The sequence below is a fragment of the Bufo bufo genome, chromosome 9 (genome assembly GCF_905171765.1).
Source record: "Bufo bufo chromosome 9, aBufBuf1.1, whole genome shotgun sequence".
Classification (NCBI taxonomy): Eukaryota; Metazoa; Chordata; class Amphibia; order Anura; family Bufonidae; genus Bufo; species Bufo bufo.
In genome coordinates, this window is record NC_053397.1 from 23,751,282 (window position 1) to 23,771,815 (window position 20,534).

General features: G+C 44.8%; 1 protein-coding gene across 2 annotated transcripts in view; it reads left to right on the forward strand.

The window, feature by feature from the left end:
* FRMD4B (FERM domain containing 4B) overlaps nucleotides 1–10,164 on the forward strand; it is a 224,655-nt gene extending 214,491 nt beyond the window's left edge. For both annotated transcript variants that reach the window (XM_040406589.1, XM_040406588.1), the window contains exons 16-23: nucleotides 382–501; nucleotides 654–882; nucleotides 1,911–1,967; nucleotides 2,104–2,236; nucleotides 3,439–3,564; nucleotides 5,370–6,154; nucleotides 6,515–6,641; nucleotides 7,899–10,164. In XM_040406589.1, the coding sequence (XP_040262523.1) occupies nucleotides 382–501; nucleotides 654–882; nucleotides 1,911–1,967; nucleotides 2,104–2,236; nucleotides 3,439–3,564; nucleotides 5,370–6,154; nucleotides 6,515–6,641; nucleotides 7,899–8,022 (1,701 nt within the window). In that variant the 3' untranslated portion in view covers nucleotides 8,023–10,164. The remainder of the gene's footprint in view (nucleotides 1–381; nucleotides 502–653; nucleotides 883–1,910; nucleotides 1,968–2,103; nucleotides 2,237–3,438; nucleotides 3,565–5,369; nucleotides 6,155–6,514; nucleotides 6,642–7,898) is intronic.
* The last annotated feature ends 10,370 nt before the right edge of the window (nucleotides 10,165–20,534 follow it).

Below are 20,534 nucleotides of genomic sequence, written 5' to 3' on the forward strand. Positions count from 1 at the left end.
TAAACTGATCACAAAGTCTCCCCCTGATGAGACCGCCATGGATCAACTCTAATCTGTGGGGAAACCTGGCAGTAAGTGTTCAATTTCCCTTTAGTGCCAACACAGCGGAAATTGAGCATTACACAGTGCCCATTCACATCGATGGCTTGTAATGCAGGACAGGACAGGTCCTCCAGACCGAGAGACGCTCTTTCTATCCGATTTTCTCTGTGGTCAAGAGTTTGTGAACAGGGGACCTGCCCCCTCTATTTAATAAAAATGTCCTAATAGGGTTTTTTTGTTTTTTTTTTTAACTGAACAACCCCTTTAATGAGGAGATGGTCTTGTAAGTTTTTGCCTATAAACATACAATATTTTCATGAATTTTTTTTTTTTTCCTAGGAACTAACTGGGAAGCTGCCAACTGAGTACCCGCTAAATCCCGGTGAGAAGCCCCCTAATGTCCGAAGACGAATGGGCACCTCCTTTAAACTGGATGATAATATGATCCATTGTGAAGAGGTAAAAAAAATTGGATTGAGGCAGCTAATGATGTGACATGTTATCTGCATACAGGAAGTGGTCCCCTCACTTCCTGTGTGTCCTGATGTTATAGGAGATGAATACTTAGGATTTTTTGTAATGTGTTTTTATGGGGGGTTTTTTGCACCCAGGAATCCGACTTACAGAATTTGGAGCACAAGTTCCTCATACAACAACAAATGGTTGAAGCAACAAAAAAACTTTTGTTGGAGCCTGACCTCGCGAAGAATGTTAAGAGGAAGAGGAAGCAGGATTATAGTGATGCCATCAAGAGACTACAGGACATAGAGAGTGCGATCAATGAATACAGGATCAAGAGAGGGAAAGACCCAACCAAGAGGGCCTCTCTTCTCCTGCAAGGTAAGCGCAGCCGACCCCATCAGAAATTTTTCATACTTATGGGCATTAAAGAAGGAGCAACCCCAGGGTGTCCAATGCTCTCCTTATGTAATTCCATCAAACCTCATAAGACCTAAGTGCCTCAGGGTTAAAGGGGTATTCTGAGACTTACAAATTGTTGACCTGTCCTCAGGCCATCAATATCTGATTGGTGGCGGTCTCACTCACAGCACCCCTGCCAGTCTGCTGTTGGAAAGGGCTGCGGCCTCTTCTTTGGCCTGTGACATGACGTCCATCGGTAACATTGCCCTTGTGCATCTTAAAGAGGTTTTCCTGGATTTAAATATTGTTGACCTATCCTCAGGATCCTCGCTGATGAGCTGTTTGAGGAGACCGCAGAGCTCCCATGAGCGCCACAACCTCCTTGCAGCTTACCAAGCACAGCGCCATACATTGTATATTGACATAGCTGAATGGTGGGGGTCCGACTCCTTGGACCCCCTCCCAATCTCATAATGATAACCTGTCCTGAGGATAGGTCATCAATATGTAAATACAGGAGAACCCCTTTAAGTCCCATTCAAGTGAATGGGATTGAGTTGTAAAACCGCTTTAATGCATTCATTACCAGACCCCCACCATAAAGTTACCATATATTAAATGATCATTAGCTGCTGCGTTTCCCCCATGGACTGAATCCTCTGCTTTTTACCACAATTCACAGCATTTGTTCTTGTTCTGACATTTGCCCCCCCCCCCCCCTTGCCTCTAGGGGGCATCAGCGAGGTGGAAGCTGTGACTAAGTTCATCTTATAATGACAGATGATAGCATTATGGTACCACGCCGGCTCCTTCACGTCGCCACTATTGTTAGTCCAAGTCATTAAATGAAATTTGGGCATCCTCCTAAACATTATTGCCGGGTTTAATCTGGACTAATTGGCTTTTTTTTTGTTTAATTATTTAAAAGAAAGCATTAGTCATCCATTAGTGTCGCCTCTTCCTGTTCTCTTCACTAAATGCTTTTTTTTTTTTTTAATACTTTATAGATGATATCATCCCATCAGAAAGCAGCTCCTTGTCTGATACAACCACATTTGATGATGGTAAGTATCTACAGAAAGTAAATGAGTAGTTAACAGCGCCCCCTAGTGTCTGGTTTTGCATGAATAAACGGTCTTGTTGGAACATATAATAACTTTGGTGTCTCTCTAACAGAATGAACATTTTCCTTCTTTTCAGATGACTCGCTCTACCTACAAGGGCAAAGACCCTGTTCCTTGCAGAATTCCCCCAAGACCCGACTTCCGAAAGACAGAAGCCTTAACAGAAAATCCTCCCTCAATGAACAGTTTTCAGACATGCGCCTCTCAGGGTAAAGCATCTTTCAGAGCAGTCACTTGTGGGGGCATCAGGGGCACCGGTAACTGTAACAACCAGTAACATATATATAGATCGGATGAGGCCAAATTCGCACGTCGTGGTTTTTACGTGGAATCTGCCCTGAGCTCAACCCAATTCTCGGATTCCCCAATCCACACTGTCTTCTGCGAGAATAGTTTGTTATTCTTGCAGATTCCACGTGGAAAACCTGTGGACTAGCCCCCATCCAAAGACAAGGAGCCAATCCCCATGCTGGTGCACGACGCCTCCCCGGCAGAGGTCCAAGTGTCAACCTCTGATTTCTCCCGCGGATCTTCTAGTAACGTACATGTCGGTTTAACCATAGGCCATAAACATTAGATTAATATAGGCTAAACTAATTTTGGCAGGACCAACCCAACGTCTAATGTGTATGGGCGGTGTCACGACTTTTTAACTATGTTACGGAATATAAGGACCGGGCCGGTGGATTTCAACATGCCCGATCCTTTTGATCTCGGGGGTGATAAGCCGCCTGCAGAGGTACAGTATCTACCACCAGTTTATTAGCCTCTCACTATTGGATACATAGGGACACAGAGCCGAGGGTGAGTCAGAAGTCAGGAACCATGCAGGTGCAGTGTGTACAGCGCCATCCGCTGCAGTCATCTGTAACCGCTTGGTATTTGTGGTTTACGCGCCCAGCTGTGTTTGCTGGAAGGAGGTACGCTGTATAATTCAGCCTTTGTTTTAGGTGTAGTGCGAGCCAGACAATGAGATTTCACAGTATAGTCCTAATTACAAGCAAATACATGATCCATGGGGTTACAGGATTTGCTTGTAATCTCGTAATCCAGATCCGGACAATCTATTAAAGCCAGAATTAAAGTAATATCCCAAAATATTGAAACCCCTAAACATATGGAAACCTAATACATGGAAATGTTTGCATGTAATGGAACTGAGAATTCACAATTTACCTTGAGAATATTAAATCAGTGCAATAAGCCATAAGACAGCGCCACCTAGTGGACAAGAAAAATCAGTTTTTAATGAAAAAGCTACTTTTTAGTACATCTGTGTTTTTTTTTCTCAAGGTTTTTTCTAGTTGTTGATGATTTGGTTTACACATATGCATCCTTTTTGTGCATTTTATTATTTTGTACAACTTCGAGCAATGAATTTTATGTTTTTTTTCCTTCTTCCCATGTATAGTCACAGAGAACCTACTTCAACACACAGCAGCCCGTACAAGACTGCCGAGCGGAAGCCTCACGGGGGCAGGAGCATGCCTTCCACTCCTGTGCTAACACGAAACGCCTACAGCAGCAGCCATCTCCAGTAAGTAGGAAATAACTTAACGCATCATAACGATGGATCAGGAACATGGGACGTGAGCGATCAGAGGGCTGAGGGTCCATTCACACGTCCGCAACTGTTTTGCGGTCTTTGCGGACCACACATGGCCGGCACTAATGCCTTTCCTTGTCTGTGGACAAGAATAGGACATGTTCTATTTTTTTGCGGAGCTGCGGAACGGAAGTGCGGATGCGCACAGCACACTTTGTGCTGTCCGCATCTTTTGCGACCCCATTGAAAATTCATGGGTCCGCACCCGTTCTGCAAAATTGCGGAACGGATGCGGACCCATTTTGCGCACGTGTGAATGGACCCTAATACTGCAGATCTTGCTAGAATGTAGCTGGTGGGAATATAGAATGTCTTATCTAGAACTTTCTAAGTAATCCAACCTAAATTACCCATCCATGTGAAACCGTGCATTGTTTTATTCTTTTGGGGTATTTAACGTAGGCTACCAATGTCTATACAGTGGGGGGGGGGGGGGAGTCTCACCCCCAAAACCACCACTGATCACCAGACCAGCGAATGCCACTTCCCATCATGGGAGGTTAAGTTTGAGTTCACGCCTGGTGGATTTTGCTGCGGACGTGTGGCCTTAAGGCCCCTTTCACACGGGCGAGTATTCCGTGCGGATGCGATGCGTGAGTTGAACGCATTGCACCCGCACTGAATACCGACCCATTCATTTCTATGGGGCTGTTCACATGAGCGGTGATCTTCACGCATCACTTGTGCGTTGCGTGAAAATCGCAGCATGCTCTATATTCTGCCTTTTTCACGCAACGCAGGCCCCATAGAAGTGAATGGGGTTGCGTGAAAATCGCAAGCATCCGCAAGCAAGTGCAGATGCGGTGCGATTTTCACGCACGGTTGCTGGGAGACGATCGGGATGGAGACCCGATCATTATTATTTTCCCTTATAACATGGCTGCGCGAGCAAGTGGATTAAGGTGAGTTAAATTAATTTTATTTATTTTTTTAACCCCTCCAGCGCTATTGTACTATGCATTCTGTATTAAGAATGCTATTATTTTCCCTTATAACCATGTTATAAGGGAAAATAATAACATCTACAGAACACTGTGAAGAAGTTCGGGTTTGGGTACCAAACATGGCGATTTTTCTCACGCGAGTGCAAAACGCATTACAATGTTTTGCACTCACGCGGAAAAATCGCGCATGTTCCCGCAACGCACCCGCACATTTTCCCGCAACGCCGGTGTGAAAGGGGCCTTCACTTCATAGCTTATCCTAAGCCTAGGCCTTCAATGGAAAAGTCTGTAAAACCAATTTTTTTTTTATAAAAAAGAATAAGTTCAAAAGTATAAAGAATAAGAATAAAAAAAGAATACGTTCAAAAGAGTCTGATTTGCCATGGAAATTTCCGCATCTAATCCACAAACGATCTGCAGGGAAATCCTGAAAACAAATCCGCACCAGATTTTGGAGATTTGAGTCTAGATCTGAGGCTGTGGATTTTCCTGCAGAATTTAGCATTTATGGATTTTGCTGCAAATCCCCTGGTAATCTGCAGTAAAAATCCGCAGCAATGGGGTTGCTAGGGAATTTTATTGCGTATTTTTGACTTTTCTATTACAGTCAATAGGGAAGACTGTGTGGATGAGATTTGTTAGAGTGTCCTCCAGTAGCCTGCTACTGTAATAGGACATGGATTTTACCTCCGCACAGAAAATTAGCATTTCTTCTACGTGTGAATTTTTCCCTTACTGAATATACGTCAAATGTTTTTGAAACTAAATTGTGTTCTGTCTCTGATTTGCTAGGAATGAAGCAGTAAGCCATAATGGCCGTCAGCGGCGGGGAAGCTTAGAATCCCACACCCCTCTCATTGTGGATTCTGTAGATGGAAGTACAACATTCTCCATCTCCAAGAGTCAAAGAAGCAACAGCACAGAGGTTCTGGATGATGGCTCTTCTTACACCAGCCAGTCTAGCTCAGAGTATTATAGCACGCCGCCCAAACAGAACTACTCTTATACCACCCAGACCCTGGACAATCGCCCCCGGGATAGAAGGCGTCACAAGAAGCAAAACTTCTCTGCAGCAAACTCTGGAAGTATGCCAAACCTGGCACACAAAGACGCACGAAACGGCGTTTATCAAACCCCCCAGAACCAACCATCCTCCAGCTATTACATCACCGGCTATTCAGCCTATCACGATAGCGACCCCTACTACAACGGCGGCTACATCTATGAAAACGATACAGAGGGCCAGTATAGTGTTAACCCCTCGTATCGATCGTCCATGCACTATGGCTACGACCATTACATGAGGTATGATGCCGACCAGTATGTGCCTCTCAATGCATATGCAACGTTAAGGCTTCCGAAAAAGAAACCTGTAAAGACTACACAGCAGATCACCAAGAACATTAACAAGGCCATTGTGGCCGAGCATTTACGGGGATGGTACCAAAGGGCGGCGTTCAGTAAAGATGGCACTCACGGAATGGTTGAATCTGAGCGGGGGTCACAGAGGAGCCTCTGTTATGCTTCTATGCAAGTTCCCTCATCTCCTAGCATCAGGCCTCCATCCTGTTCATCCGGTAAGTTGGGGCAGTCTTGCTGTGCTTGGCTATGGGGAGTCCTTCCTTTTATCACAACATAGTAGATTGACCTAATGGGGTGCCTGACTTCAGGGCTTAACCACCGCGGTAGGTAGGTCTTGTTTTGGTAGGCTATGAGGTTATACCTTGGTTTTCCTGTAGGGGCGCTGTAGCTGTGAGCATTAGGATTGTGGTTCCAGAGCGGGATTGTTTCCAGAAGTTGAAAGCAAGAGCACCATCGGACTTTGGTTTATTGGGACATCTCATAGACAGACACTTCTCTACTGTTCAAGAGAAAAAAAAAACAACTCATTTTTAAGAAAACTTTTTTTCATGGTTTTTGTTTTCTCTATATTCCAGTGTCTTCCACGAGCACAGCAGGGAGTCGGTGGGCACACAGCAGCACACTGGTTTACCCAAACACCGTACCTCACGCGTCATACGCTGGCTACTCCACTGCTTATAGCAGCACGCCTCTGCCTAGCAGGTGAGTCCTGGATTGCGGGCTGACCGGTTTAACATTCTCCACTTCTACAGACCCGGAATGTGTTGAAAGGGTCCTCTCTCCATCAATCGTTCTGTGTTTTTCTTTCGCATTTTGGGTGTAAGGTCAATAATTTGTCTAGAAGACATGGGAGAAAGCCCATTAGAGGTGCAGGATTCCTGTCATTCCAAGATGTTAACCCTATTAACCTGTGGTGAAACAGTAAGTCTACCAGAAGGACGGGGTCATGGTGATCTTCTCAGTGTCTACATACATATACCGTAGTTGAATGCTTCCACCACTATCTGCCAGTTTACTTATGTTCAACCCTGTCTTACAAATTCGTAGCATGGAGACCCCCCTCCCTCTACACATACCCCCTATTCAGGCACAGGAAGCTCTAATGCTCCATTTACACCCCCTCCCTCCTCCCATCCCTTGTAAGAAAGATGGACCCCTTCCTTTGTGTGCAAATGTTGAGCCCAGAAGACCTGCCCACGTTAACACCTGTCAACAGAAAAGGAGATGGAGCCCATCTGGGCATCATGTGCCCCTCTCCACCTACCCTGTTATGCAGGCTCCACATCCACATCCTGGCTCTTAAAGGGGTTGACCAGGATTAGAAAAACATGGCTGCTTTCTTTCTAAAAAAAAAAATGCACCACACCTGTCCACAGGTTATTTTTTTTTTTAATTGTAGCTCAGCCCCATTCACTTCATTGAAGCTTTAATGCCAGACCCAGCCAATGGACCATTGTGGAGCTGTTTCTCGAAGATAGCAGACATTTTTTTTCTAACCCTTTACTCAAACCCTGTCCACCATTTTTCCTCTAACCCTTTACTCAAACCCTGTCCACCATTTTTCCTGCCACTCTTTGTATGCTAATGAGTTTTGGGTCCGACTAGAGATGTGACCCCATTTTCACAATGCCTGAAGATGCTACAGGTCCTTCCAGCTTCAGAAGATCCTCTGGTGGGCCCAGGATCTGATACCGTAGTGGGCTCCACCGGTCCAGGATAAAAAAAAATTTAAAAAAAATTGGAACTGCCTTTGGACCCAATAACTTGCCATTAGGGTCTATATCTTTGAATCAAATCCTGTTAGACTTTATGGATAATATGGGAGTTGGACCCCAAGAATAATTTCCTCTGGTGGACCCAAGGAACCCTACTCTGACCTTGGGTACTTCTGTAGTACATGGTATAGCGCCTCATCCATAACTATGTTTTGTTAACATTTATTTTTATTCTTATCCATAGAACTTTCCACACGTATACTCCCCAGACGGACAACCCAGACGTCGTCCCACTAAGTGATGGCCCTCTCCCGGACACCGAAGACATCTTATGGCATGAAGACTCCAAACCCGGCACCTTAGTATGAAGCCACTGACTCACCATACTTTACCCCACCCTCCACTTATCACCTCATGTGCCTTGCAGTGAGAGCATCGATATTGCAAAATCCGCCATAGCCTGATCGGCTGGAGTATCGGCACTGGGATGCCGCCGGGAAAACCAGTCAACTTTCTACGACTGACAAGGCACAGTCTACCGGCTTATAAAACAAGCACTTGGTTTTATAAAGGAACTTATTAATAGCACTTTTTTTTTTGTAAACTTTTTTTTTTTGATAACTGTGAAGACAACTAGTGGCTGAAATGGTGTACTGCAGCAGGAGGAAAGCACAAAAACGGAACGGATAACACTTTACAGTCAGTATTGGACCATTGATATGAAGGATTATAACAAGAAGGCAACGCCATGTCTCAAATAAAATCCAATGCTTCCAAAAAGTTAAAAACCGACCCTAAAAATCTGTATATATGAAGATGTGTATATAGGTTTTCTTGACTACTTTTTATCGGCATTGTATGTTTTTTTTATATATATATTCTCCTAATACTTTGCTTACAGAGCTCGATGAATGAATGATAATTTCTTATGGTACAGCTTGGTTTTTAGAAATGATCACCAATTGGATCTTGTTTTTTTTATATCTATATATGCCTAATGGTTGTAATCTGCTGGTCAGGTGTCACTTATATCTTTTTATTATTTTTTAATGGAACAGTTGTGGAACAGGAGGATTTTTGTGTGCGTGGATGGTACGGGTGGAGATTAGAGATGAGCAAATTTCATATTTTGAAATTCGTTCCCGCTTCGTTTGGTGGTAAAAGCAGAATTGCGTTATGGATTCCGTTACCACGGACCATAACGCAATCCTATGACGGAATGCATAACGGAACGCCTTTAGAGGCATTCCCTTATTCATTCCGTCCTAATAGAAGTCTATGAGCTGCAAAAACGGATCCGTCCTGTTTCCGTTGTGCAGGAGAGTCCTCTCCTCCATAACGGAAATGGGATGGATCCGTTATGCAGCCCCATAGACTTCTGTTATGACGGAATGCCTCTAAAGAATTGCGTTATGGTCCGTAGTAAAGGAATCCATAACGCAATTCTGCTTTTACCACCAGACGAAGCGCGAACGAATTTCATAACATGAAATTCGATCGTCTCTAGTGGAGATCTGCAAGCATGTCAGGGGCCAGAAATCTGTCAGGTCTTGAGCAAAATGGAGTAGGAATAATAATTATCATTATCATTATTATTACATTTCCGTGGATTAAGCTAAAACCTAACTTTTAAGTAGTTTGTGGCATAATTTTAATAGATTAATTTTGGGTCAACCCAACATTCGTGGGGGTTTACACTTTAAAACGTCGCTGCTTTTGTTTTATTCTGTTTTTTCGGAAATAGTGCAATGTCCACAGATTGTGTCTGGTATTGCAGCTCGACTCCATTGAAGTGAATTTGGCTGCAATAGCTCTGTTTTTTGCTTTTCTGTCCCTGGACACAGTGGGGTGAGCCAGACCCCGTCTTCCCAGGAGCCCCATAGCAGCGGCATCAATGCTCCTCAAAGGAGTTTCAAGGATTTAGAAAAAAAATTGTCTGCTCATATTTCGGGAACAGCGCCACCGCTGGCCATGGTTGTGTCCGGTATTACAATTCAGTCCCATTCACTTCATTGGAACTGGTCTGTAATGCCAGAACTAACCCATGGACTATATTGGCGCTGTTAAGTATAACTAGGGACAGGATTAACGTAGTGTTGAGTGCCCCCATGTCACAGGAGTTCCTGCTTCACCCATCCGTGGTCCATAGTTCCGGGTCTCCGGAATTTTTTTCTATACAATCAACGCTATCTGACCTCAGGCTTTTTAGTCACTTGATCACTTGACTCATGTTATGTAGCAGAACCACAAAGAAGGATTTTTTTAACCAGCCCTGCAACTTGAAATTGAGTGTTTTTTTCCGTAAACCAACGCATTTCGGTCCACTTCCAGTCGGCAGCTCTTCTATAGAAATCCATTCATTGTCATTCCAGCAAGTAAACCAAGCGCAGGAGGAGAGCAGCTGCGGATTTCCTGTCCATATGGTGCCTATGTGGATGCCACACTGACATTTCATCGCGGTCTCTGGGGCTTCACTTGTGTACAAGGGCTGCAGGTTTTTCCAGAAATGTTAAAAAAAAAAAACTTAAGGTTACTAAGTCTAGAACAAATGTTTTATTACTATGCAAAAGTCATCACAACGCCGGCCTGACAAAAGCAGGCATAGCGCAGGGCAAGGCATGCTTAAACAGGTGCCTGCGCTCACCCCCGTGCAACGCCGTCCCTTCGGGCCATATTCCAGGGGATTAACCAGTTTTCTGCTAGACAGGCTTGCAGATCCCTCCCTCGACCTCACGTGTGAGGAAGGTTGTGTTTGTTCGTCTTTAGATTTGAGAATCAAGCTGGTCCTTAGTCATTTGGAATATCTGGGTATAGAAATGAAAGGAGAAATCCGTATTTATTTGTTTTGTACAGCACCTTCCTTGGAAATGTTCCCTTTTTTTGCATTTAAACTTCTGGAGCCGATTTTTGTATGGGTCCAATAATAAAAAAAATGTGATGGATTGTTTGTCTGTGTGCAATTCCTAAGGTAATATAGAATCTATACAAGACTGAGGATTAAGGGCTACAGGGACATAGCTGTGCAGGGGTGTAATGATCTCGGTCGCAGAGGGTGCAACCGCGACCGGGCCCGCTGCACTTACGGCATGAAGTACAATGACAGTGCCGGGCCCCGTCACAGCGCTCATCACAGCAGCATCACATGCGGTCGGTCCGGAATCTATCAGGCCCCATCGCTGCCCTACTAGTAGTATTCACCAGCGGGTGGACGAAGCCTGACTTAGGCCTCATGCACACGACCGTTGTGTGCATCCGCGGCCGTTGTTCCGTTTTTTTTCGCGGACCCATTGACTTTCAATGGGTCCGTGGTAAATTTGAAAAAAAATGCACCGTTTGGCGTCCGTGATCCGTTTTTCCAGTCCGTGAAAAAAATATGACCTGTCCTATTTTTTTCACGGACAACGGTTCACGGACCCATTCAAGTCAGTGGGTACGTGAAAAATCACGGATGCACACAAGATAGTCATCCGCGTCTGTGATCCGTGTCCGTGATCCGTGTCTGTGATCCGTGTCCGTTTTTCCTATCATTTTCAATGCAAACTTGACTTAGTTTTTTTTTTCACTTTTCATGTCCGTGGATCCTCCAAAAATCAAGGAAGGCCCACGGAAGAAAAAACGGTCACAGATCACGGAACAACGGAAATCCGTTTTGCGGACCGCAAAAAAAAAAAACGGTCGTGTGCATGAGGCCTAAGGCCGAGTTCACACGAACGTGTGTGACCTGTGCCCGTGCTGCGGCCCGCAAATTGCGGGCCGCAATGCACGATCGCCGGCCGTAGGTCAGCCGAATCGGATCGCAGACCCATTCACTTTAATGGGTCCGCGATCCGCAAAAAGATAGGACTCCGTAGTGCTTCCGAGGGGTCCCGTTCCGTGCGGCCTTCCGCAATTCCGGGTTTGCGGACCCATTGAAGTGAATGGGTCCGCGATCCGATTCGGCTGACCTACGGCCGGCGATCGTGCATTGCGGGCCGCAGCACGGGCACAGGTCACACACGTTCGTGTGAACTCGGCCTAAGGCTACTTTCACACTGGTGTTTTTACTGGATCTGGCAGGGTTCAGCAAAAAACGCTTCCGTTACTGATAATACAACCGTCTGCATCCGTTATGAACAGATCCGGTTGTATTATCTTTAACATAGCCAAGACGGATCCGTCATGAACTCTATTGAAAGTCAATGGGGGACGGATCCGTTTTCTATTGTGGTTCATGACGGATCCGTCTTGCTCCGCATCCCAGGACGGAAAGTGAACCGCAGCATGCTGCGGTTTGCTCTCCGGTATGAAAACGGAACAGAATGCATTTTGGCGCACTCCGTTCTGTTCAGTTTTGTCCCCATTGACAATGAATGGGGACAAAACGGAAGTGGTTTTTTTTCCAGTATTGAGACCCTATGACGGCCGACATAAAATTATGGGCCAAATTGTTGGCTTACAGAATAGCCCCCTTCTTGAAATCTCTAATCTCTTCTGACCAGTCCGGCTTCGTGGGTGGGCGTGAGTGCAGGGACAGCACATTTAGTGTTCAGATGCTAATCCAACATGCTCTACGAACTAAAAGTAGTCTGGCTCTATTGAGTACCGATGCCGAAAAGGCCTTCGATAGGGTAGATTGGGGTTTTATGGAGGCTGCTCTCATCAGATTTGGTTTCCATCCTAAATTCGTGGGAGCTGTGCTGTCCCTGTACTCGGCTCCCCATGCCCGGGTAAGGGTTAATGGTGTTTTGTCCCCTTATTTTGACATCTCTAACGGAACTCGACAGGGGTGCCCATTGTCCCCATCCCTCTTCATCCTCTGCCTAGAAGCCCTTGTTCAAAAAATTAAGCAAAGTAACGTTATTAAGGGGTTAAAAGTCGGCTCCACTAGCCACTGTGTGGCGGCCTTTGCAGATGATATGCTGCTTATAATGTCGGACCCGGTCACTGCTTTCCCAGAGGTTTTGAGATTGTTAGACGAATTCGGTCATCTCTCTAATTTCAAAGTCAATTTGGCTAAATGTTCAGCCATGGGCATTAATCTCCCTAGGAAGACCTTATCTAGCCTTTCATCCTCTTACCCCTTTCTCTGGTCTACAACTCATATTAAATATCTGGGCGTCAATTTAACGCCCTCCCCTAGTCAGCTGTACCATTCAAACTATTTGCCCCTATTGTCGGACATTAAAGCACAATTAGAGAACCTCAAAATTCCCTTTCTGTCCTGGATAGGTAGGAAAAACCTTTTAAAAACGTACGTCCTCCCTAAGCTACTGTATCTGTTCCAAACCCTTCCGATTTCCCTTCCAGCTTCCTACCTTTCTCAGATCCAGAAACTTCTTTCTTCCTTCGTGTGGAAGAGGTTGAAGCCGAGACTTTCATACAGCCGTTTGTCCCAGCCTATTGCCAGGGGAGGGTTTGGCCTCCCAGACATCAGAAGTTATTATTTGGCCAATCTGATGAGACTCCATTCAGAAATTCTCAACCCTCATTCTCCTAAACTAGGCTGCCAGATAGCTAATATTTCGTGGGAGCCTGGGGAACTGATTAAACTCTGGGAGTCCTCGCCCTCTATGGTAGGGGGTGACAACCTAGCTAGCCCCTCATTTGTTGGGATCTGTAGGGAATGGAAGAAATTTGCGTCTCTACTGTCGCTTCCAAGGGGACTTACCCCTTTCACACCAATCCGCCTAATTCCATATCATCTGAACCCAGGTTATGTAGATGTTCTTAACATATGGTCTGGCCTTGGTAACGTTGCTGTAGGTGATGTGTTGAAGGGCGATAAGGTCCCTGACTTAGAGTCCTTGAAAAAGTCCTTCGGGGCGTGCAATTGGTCTCACCTACATTACTTACATTTCAGGAAAATTTGCGTAGCCTACTTGAACACTGCCCCTAAGGAGGAGTACATTCCATCTTGGTATGATGCCGTTCTCCAGTCCCCTAGCCCTAGAAGTAAATTACTTTCAAACATATATAACAAGACTCTGGACCTGGGGGATTCGGGTAGACCTCATTACATTACCCAGTGGGAATCTGAACTTAATATGCAATTCTCAGATGGTGATGTGAAAAGGATCTTGAGCCACTCTCATGGTTTCTCCCGCTGCATATCCATACAAGAGAACGCGTTCAAGATAGTTACAAGGTGGTACCGCACACCGGATGTATTAAGCAGAATGTTCCCTGGGGCATCTGAGAACTGTTGGAGGTGTTTGACGGGAAAAGGTACAGCTTTGCATGTTTGGTGGTCCTGCCCGGATATCCGCCCTTTTTGGGATGATGTGGCTAGCGAAATAAGGAAAATATGTCCGGCCAGTACAGCCCTAACACCCACAGCTGTTCTTCTAAATTTTTCTGATCTCAATTGCCCCCTTAGCAAACACTCCCTATTATCACACCTTATCTCAGCTGCGAAACTTTTAATCCCATTAAAGTGGCTCTCGGTTCAGCCTCCTACGGTGCAGATGTGGAGGGAGAAGGTGCACGAGATCTGTAGATTTGAGGAGCTGACTAGTTGGGAGACATTGTCACACGATAAGTATCTGACAATCTGGGCTAAGTGGTTGGGTAAATCCTAGGAGTACTTGTTTTAAAATCTCTATTCCTCTTAGATTAACATGGTCACCCTTGTTTCCTTCTAAGTGCATACATCATTTGTCGTGGTTTTCACATGAGGTATTGTATGTATGTGTACTTCATATGCGCGCCATTGTCGAGTTTTTCTATGTAAATGCTCTGCTTTATGATCCTTGGACATGTTGTCCTTTATGTTTATAAGTGTATATTTCGATTTATTATGCTTAATAAAAAGAAATTTGAAAGAGACCCTATGACGGATCTCAATACCGGAAAACATTAACGCTAGTGTGAAAGTAGCCTAACATCAGTCAGGCTCCGCCCACCAGAGTCATACGTAAATACTGCTAGTAGGGCACTGACGGGCCCCGTTAAATCTGTGGGCACTATAGGGACATTACTGGGGGAATGAACATTACTGGGGGCAATGGTAAGATATTATTACCAGAGACCAGGGATTTAATGATCACGGTCACAGCGGGTGCGACCGGGCCAGGTGAGAAGGTGGGGGGGAAGGGGCGATCCAAAGTTTGCCCTGGGGCCCATACAACTCTAGTTACGCCACTGTAGCTGGGAGTCCTGAAAACCCCCATCATAATAGTGGTGGCCATATAGGTGGCTAGAAGGGTCCTTTTAAAGGGGTAGATTTTTTTGCCCAATTCGGGTTATGATTGATGATACAGCAAGTCAATTTACAAGGACCCATCATCAGCACTGTATGCGCCTGACGAAGCTCCTATGCATGGCAATGGGAGCTACTGAAACAGCCAGCGCTGGGCTGGTGGTCAGGTCTCCGCCGGGCCAGGTATATTGGGGGCTACATATTCCATATATTTGTGATAATGTAAGGTCTATAAACTATAAACTCCTTAAAAACTTTACGTGACTTGCAAATATTAAGGCTCCGTGACACGGGAATGCCAATGTGAGACAGAGCAGGCAGCAGAGGATGCAGAGGAGGGCTCAGTCAGTAGCACTGGTCGGGCCTCACAAGATTCCTAATTTGTGCCTTATTTGCCACTCAAGTATGAAACATAGGGGGGCCAGCAGATGAGGGGGCTCAACCTCATTGTTAAAGGAACCCCAAAGCTGAGGTTCAGGGGATAACGGGGTTGTTGTATAAGGCCTCATTCACACGACCGTATGTCTTTTGCCCAATTCGGGCAAATTGAGGATCTGAAAAATACAGATACCGTCCATGTTGCATCCGCATTTTTGGAGGACCCATTGAGTTTGTGGTCCGCATTTTGCAGGCAAGTATAGGACGTGTTCTATCTTTCTGCGGAACGACATATAGATCACCCGTGTGCTTTCCGCATCCGTATGTCCATTCCACAAAAAGAAGTCAATGGGTCCACAAAAATAAAATCGGACGGCATACAGATTTTATCTATATTTGGTGGATCTGCTGTTTTTGGACCGCATGTGCATGAGGCCTAAAGTAAAAGGCAGAGCATTGTAAGGCCAAGGAGAGAGGAAAAGATGGGTGATCTTTGGCCACTGGTGGGGCTTCTTGATGCCCCTGCCAGTACAGAAGCCACTGTAGCCAATGGAAGGCAGCCTTCACAATGGTAATGGTGGCCTGAAATGCCGACCCTACAGCAGATACCAGTTGATTAGCCACAATTTCTAGACATGGCGGAATATTTCAAGCTCGGATCTCACTAAATTTGGCATGTCTGGTAAGATGGGTTCCCACCTGAGCTTTGCATTACATGGTCAGCCATTCATTTTACTGCAGGGGAAATGTATAGTCAGACACGGCTGTCCCAAGGGATAACACCAGGAGCTGTACAACTTGCAAATGTAGAAAGGAAAGGAACTGCGCCAATTATTGTAGCACAGCCTGGGTCTACGGGGTGATCCTCTAGTACTCTGCTGAGCAGGTCCGATTCGTTCTGTGACCAGAAGCAAAAGGAGTCAAACCACAGGGCATTCACACGAACCATACGGATTGTGTCAGGAGGCCTTCAGTGAAATTCGCATTTCGCAAGCAAGTTCAGTCAGTTTTGTCTGCAATTGCGTTCAGTGTTTCAGTTTTTTTTCCAAGCGGGTGCAATCAGTTTTGATGCGTTTTGCACACATGTGAAAAGAAAAAACTGAACTGGTTTACAAACAACATCAGTAAAAAACGCATCGCACCTGGATGAAGCTCGATTCACTTCTATGGGGCCTGGGCTGCGTGAAAAACGCAGAATATGGTTACATTCGCACGAAAGTATTTTGTTTCTGTGTCCGTTTTTTTTTTGGGCGGATTGGATGAGGACCCATTCATTTCAATGGGTCCGCAAAAAATGCGGACAAGACTCGTGTGCTGTTCACATCTGTATGTCCGTTCCGTAGCCCCGCACAAAAATATAGAGCATGTCCTATTCTTGTCCGTTTTGCAGACAAGGATAGGCATTGTTACAATGGATCCGCAAAATAAACGGATGTCACACAGACGTCATCCGTATTTTTTGCGGATCCGCATTATGCGTACGTCGTACGTAGTACGGACGTATGAATGTAGCCTATAGAACATGCAGCGATTTTTCATGAATGCAGAAATGATGCGCGAAAAATAACGCTCATGTGCACGGACCCATAGAAATGAATGGGTCAGGATTCATTTCACGAACTGCACCCACGTGGAAAACTCGCTCGTGCGAAAGGAGCCCAAGAGCTCATGCACGCCACCGTTGTTGGCCAGTGCCCATATTGCAGCCCGCAAACAGCAGGTCCGCAATGTACGGGCACCGGCCGCTTGTGCTCTGCATCACGGATGTGAACCAATTCAAACTTGTTCTATTTTTACAGATGGATCGGATGTGAACCAATTCAAACTTGTTCTATTTTTACAGATGGATCACGGACCCATTCAAGTTGAATGGGTCTGCATCTGTCTGCGCAGGCCACACGGACGGGGCCCGCGCATTGTGGGCCGCAATTTGTAAAACCTGCTATTGTGTGTGTGTGAGGATATACTGCCACCTAGTGTTAGACTACATATGTACAAGGCATCCTGTATGCACGCCCAATGTGGGGGAATAAATTGTATTCAAATAAAAAAAATGAAAAAAACAATCGTCCGCTCCCGTTAGAAATTTTTTTTCAGCTGCTTCTTAGTTTATCTGTTTTTAGAAAAGTTGGGGGGTAACTAATATATTAAGCAGAGAGCTCACACAAGAGGCCACCTATATACCCCAGATAGTCAAATAGTAATACATTTTGTTATGGAATAATTTATATTCTCCTTTAATAGCTGCATAAGTTGGGATCCAGGAGTTTGGAAAATCTGTGTGACAACTGACAACCTATGTGGGAACAGTAATGGCGATCATGTGGGTTTTCATCCAGCTTCGCCATAAAAGAACCTAATAGGTAGGTATGTACAATAACTCATGAGCAGAGGAGTCACCTGCTTCACACAATTGCATTTCCTTAAAGGGTCCCCAGCTGACCTCAGGGGAATAGGGGTAAGGGCTCGTTCACACGAACGTGCCGTGTTTTGCGGTCTGTAAATTGCGGATCCGCAAAAACGGATGCCGCCCATGTGCCTTCTGCAATTTGCAGAACGGAATGGACGGCCCATTATAGAAATGCCTATTCTTGTCCACAAAACGGACTAGAATACGACATGACCTATAATTTTTTGCGGGGCCACGAAACGGAGCAAACGGATGCGGACAGCACACGGAGTACTGTCCGCATCTTTTGCGGCACCCATTTAAGTGAATGGGTCCGCACCTGAGCTGCAAAAAAAAATGCGCCTCGGATGCGGAACCAAACCACGGTCGTGTGAATGACCCCTCAGGATGGGCTATAATCTGTGGAAGATCTGAACAGCAAGTGTTCCATTCCCCTGCAGTGCCCCCCCAGGAGAAATGAAACATTACACAGTTCCAACTGAAATCAATGGACTGCATGTGTAAGGCCTCATGCACACGACCGGTTTTTTTTTGTGGTCCGCAAAAACGGGTTCCGTAGTTCCGTGATCCGTGTCCGTTTTTTTTTTCCGTGGGTCTTCCTTGATTTTGGAGGATCCACGGACATGAAAAGTGAAAAAAAATTCTAAGTCAAGTTTGCCTTTAAAATGATTGAAAAAAAACGGACACGGATCACGGACGCGGATGACAATCTTGTGTGCATCCGTGGTTTTTCACGGACCTATTGACTTGAACCGTTGTCCGTGAAAAAAATAGGACAGGTCCTATTTTTTTGACGGACTGGAAACACAGATCACGGACACGGATGACAAACGGTGCATTATCCGAGTTTTCAACGGACCCATTGAAAGTCAATGGGTCCGCAGAAAATCACGGAAAACGGAACCCAACAACGCATGAGGCCTTATCCAGAGATATCCCAGGTCCTCCAGAGGGAGAGACATTGGAGGGGAATTTATCATTGTAGGTGTGTCTGAGGCTATTTTTTAGACTGGAGTTGCTTTGTTCACTTGCGCCAAATTTATGATGGGAATGGCGACCGTTTTTTTTAAATTTGGTGCAAGTATGATGTGTTTTTTGCCACTGCCAGTGAAAGTAAGTTCCCTGGTGTTGAGAAACTTTTTTGTGACTTTTTGAAAAAAACTCACACATCCTCAATGAGACATACAATTGTTCTAATCTGTAATCCTGATCCAAATTTTCGCTTCACCTATGAAAGTGGTCGATGCTTGTCAAACGTCGCGGGGGAAAAAATGCACAAAATGTTGCGCGCGACATCACATGAGACATTTTTACACTACAAAACTGGCGTAGCAGATTTGATAAATCTACCAAATTGTTTGTAGCTGCCATTCACCCTGGGCTATAAATGAGAGTCCTGTATGGAGAGGGGGAAAAAAGCATAAAAATATAGAATTTTAACCCTATATTTCGCTAAATTTGCTGTTTCCAGATCCCCATAAAATGTTGTTCCCTGTCTTCATCTCCATGACTCCACAGATGTTGTTATAAAGCTCAGCGTATCACTATATCCCGGATCCGTGACTGTCACTGAGAAGAGCTGTCCGCCACCTTGTAATCCTGACATATTTCCGTACATGATCCTCATCCCTGACGTTCACACACTTCGTTCTGATAATACAGCGTGGACTCCTTGTAAAATGGAAAATACCATTAGATGCCAGGTGCCTTCTCAGAGTACAAGGATGTCATGGGAGTGAAGTGTCTGCTATTGGAGACACCTCTCACGAGATAAAGTGGACAACCGTTGCATAGCATAGTCGCCAACAGTCCCGAATTTGGCTTGTCCTGGCCAGAAAACAGGCAGGGCATGTTAGAAAGTTACAATGATTATGCTTCATTTACATAAAATTGGATCCCCCAACAAAAAATTAGCCCTCACATAGCCCCGAAATTGTAAAAAAAAAAAAAAAGTTATGGGGGTCAGAATATGGTGATAAAAAGCTAAAAACAGGTAAATGTTTTTCAAAGTGTTTTTATTTTTTTTTTGCGTTTAAAACACAAGAAAAAAATATACAAAAGTGTCATCGCTGTAATCATACTAACCTGGAAAATGAAAGTAAGGGCTCATGCACACGACCGTATGTATTTTGCGTTTGCAAAAACGGATCCGCAAAAAATACGGATGACGTCGGTGCGCATTGCACATTTTGCGGAACGGAACAGCTGGCCCCTAATAGAACAGTACTATCCTTGTTCGTAATGTGGACAATAATAGGACATGTTCTTGACTTTTTGCGGAATGGAAATATGGACATACGGAAACAGAATGCACACAGAGTAACTTCCGTTTTTTTGGCGCACCCATTGAAATGTATGGTTCTGCATACGGTCCGCAAAAAAACAAAAACAAAACGAAACGGACGTGGAAAGAAAATACGTTTGTGTGCAGGAGCCCTAACAGTAAAAAAACATAAAACTATGGCGGAGTTGCAAGTTTTTTTCTAATTCCACCCCATTTGGAATTTTTTTTTTTCCAGCTTCGCACTACATTGTAGGCAATATTAAACGGTGCCTTTAAAAAGTGCAACTTGTCCCGTTAAAAACAAGCCCTCGTATGGCTATGTGAATGGAAAAATTAAAAAAAGTTATGGCTCCAGGAAGGCTGGGAGTAAAAAAAAACAAAAAACGCAAAAATGAAAAATGGCTGCGTCATAAAGGGGTTGAAAAGATAAATAATTTATATTTAATAATGTTAATAAAAAATTTCAACAACCAAAGTATTCACAGCAAAAGATATTTTATGATCCAGAGCCAAATCTAGTTCCCAGAACTCTAGACAAGCTGTGATTCCTTAGGTCTTAAAGTTCCTGGCCCCATCTTACCCTTCACTGCATCATAATTCTAATCCTACTCAAATCCCACAGAAGGTCTGT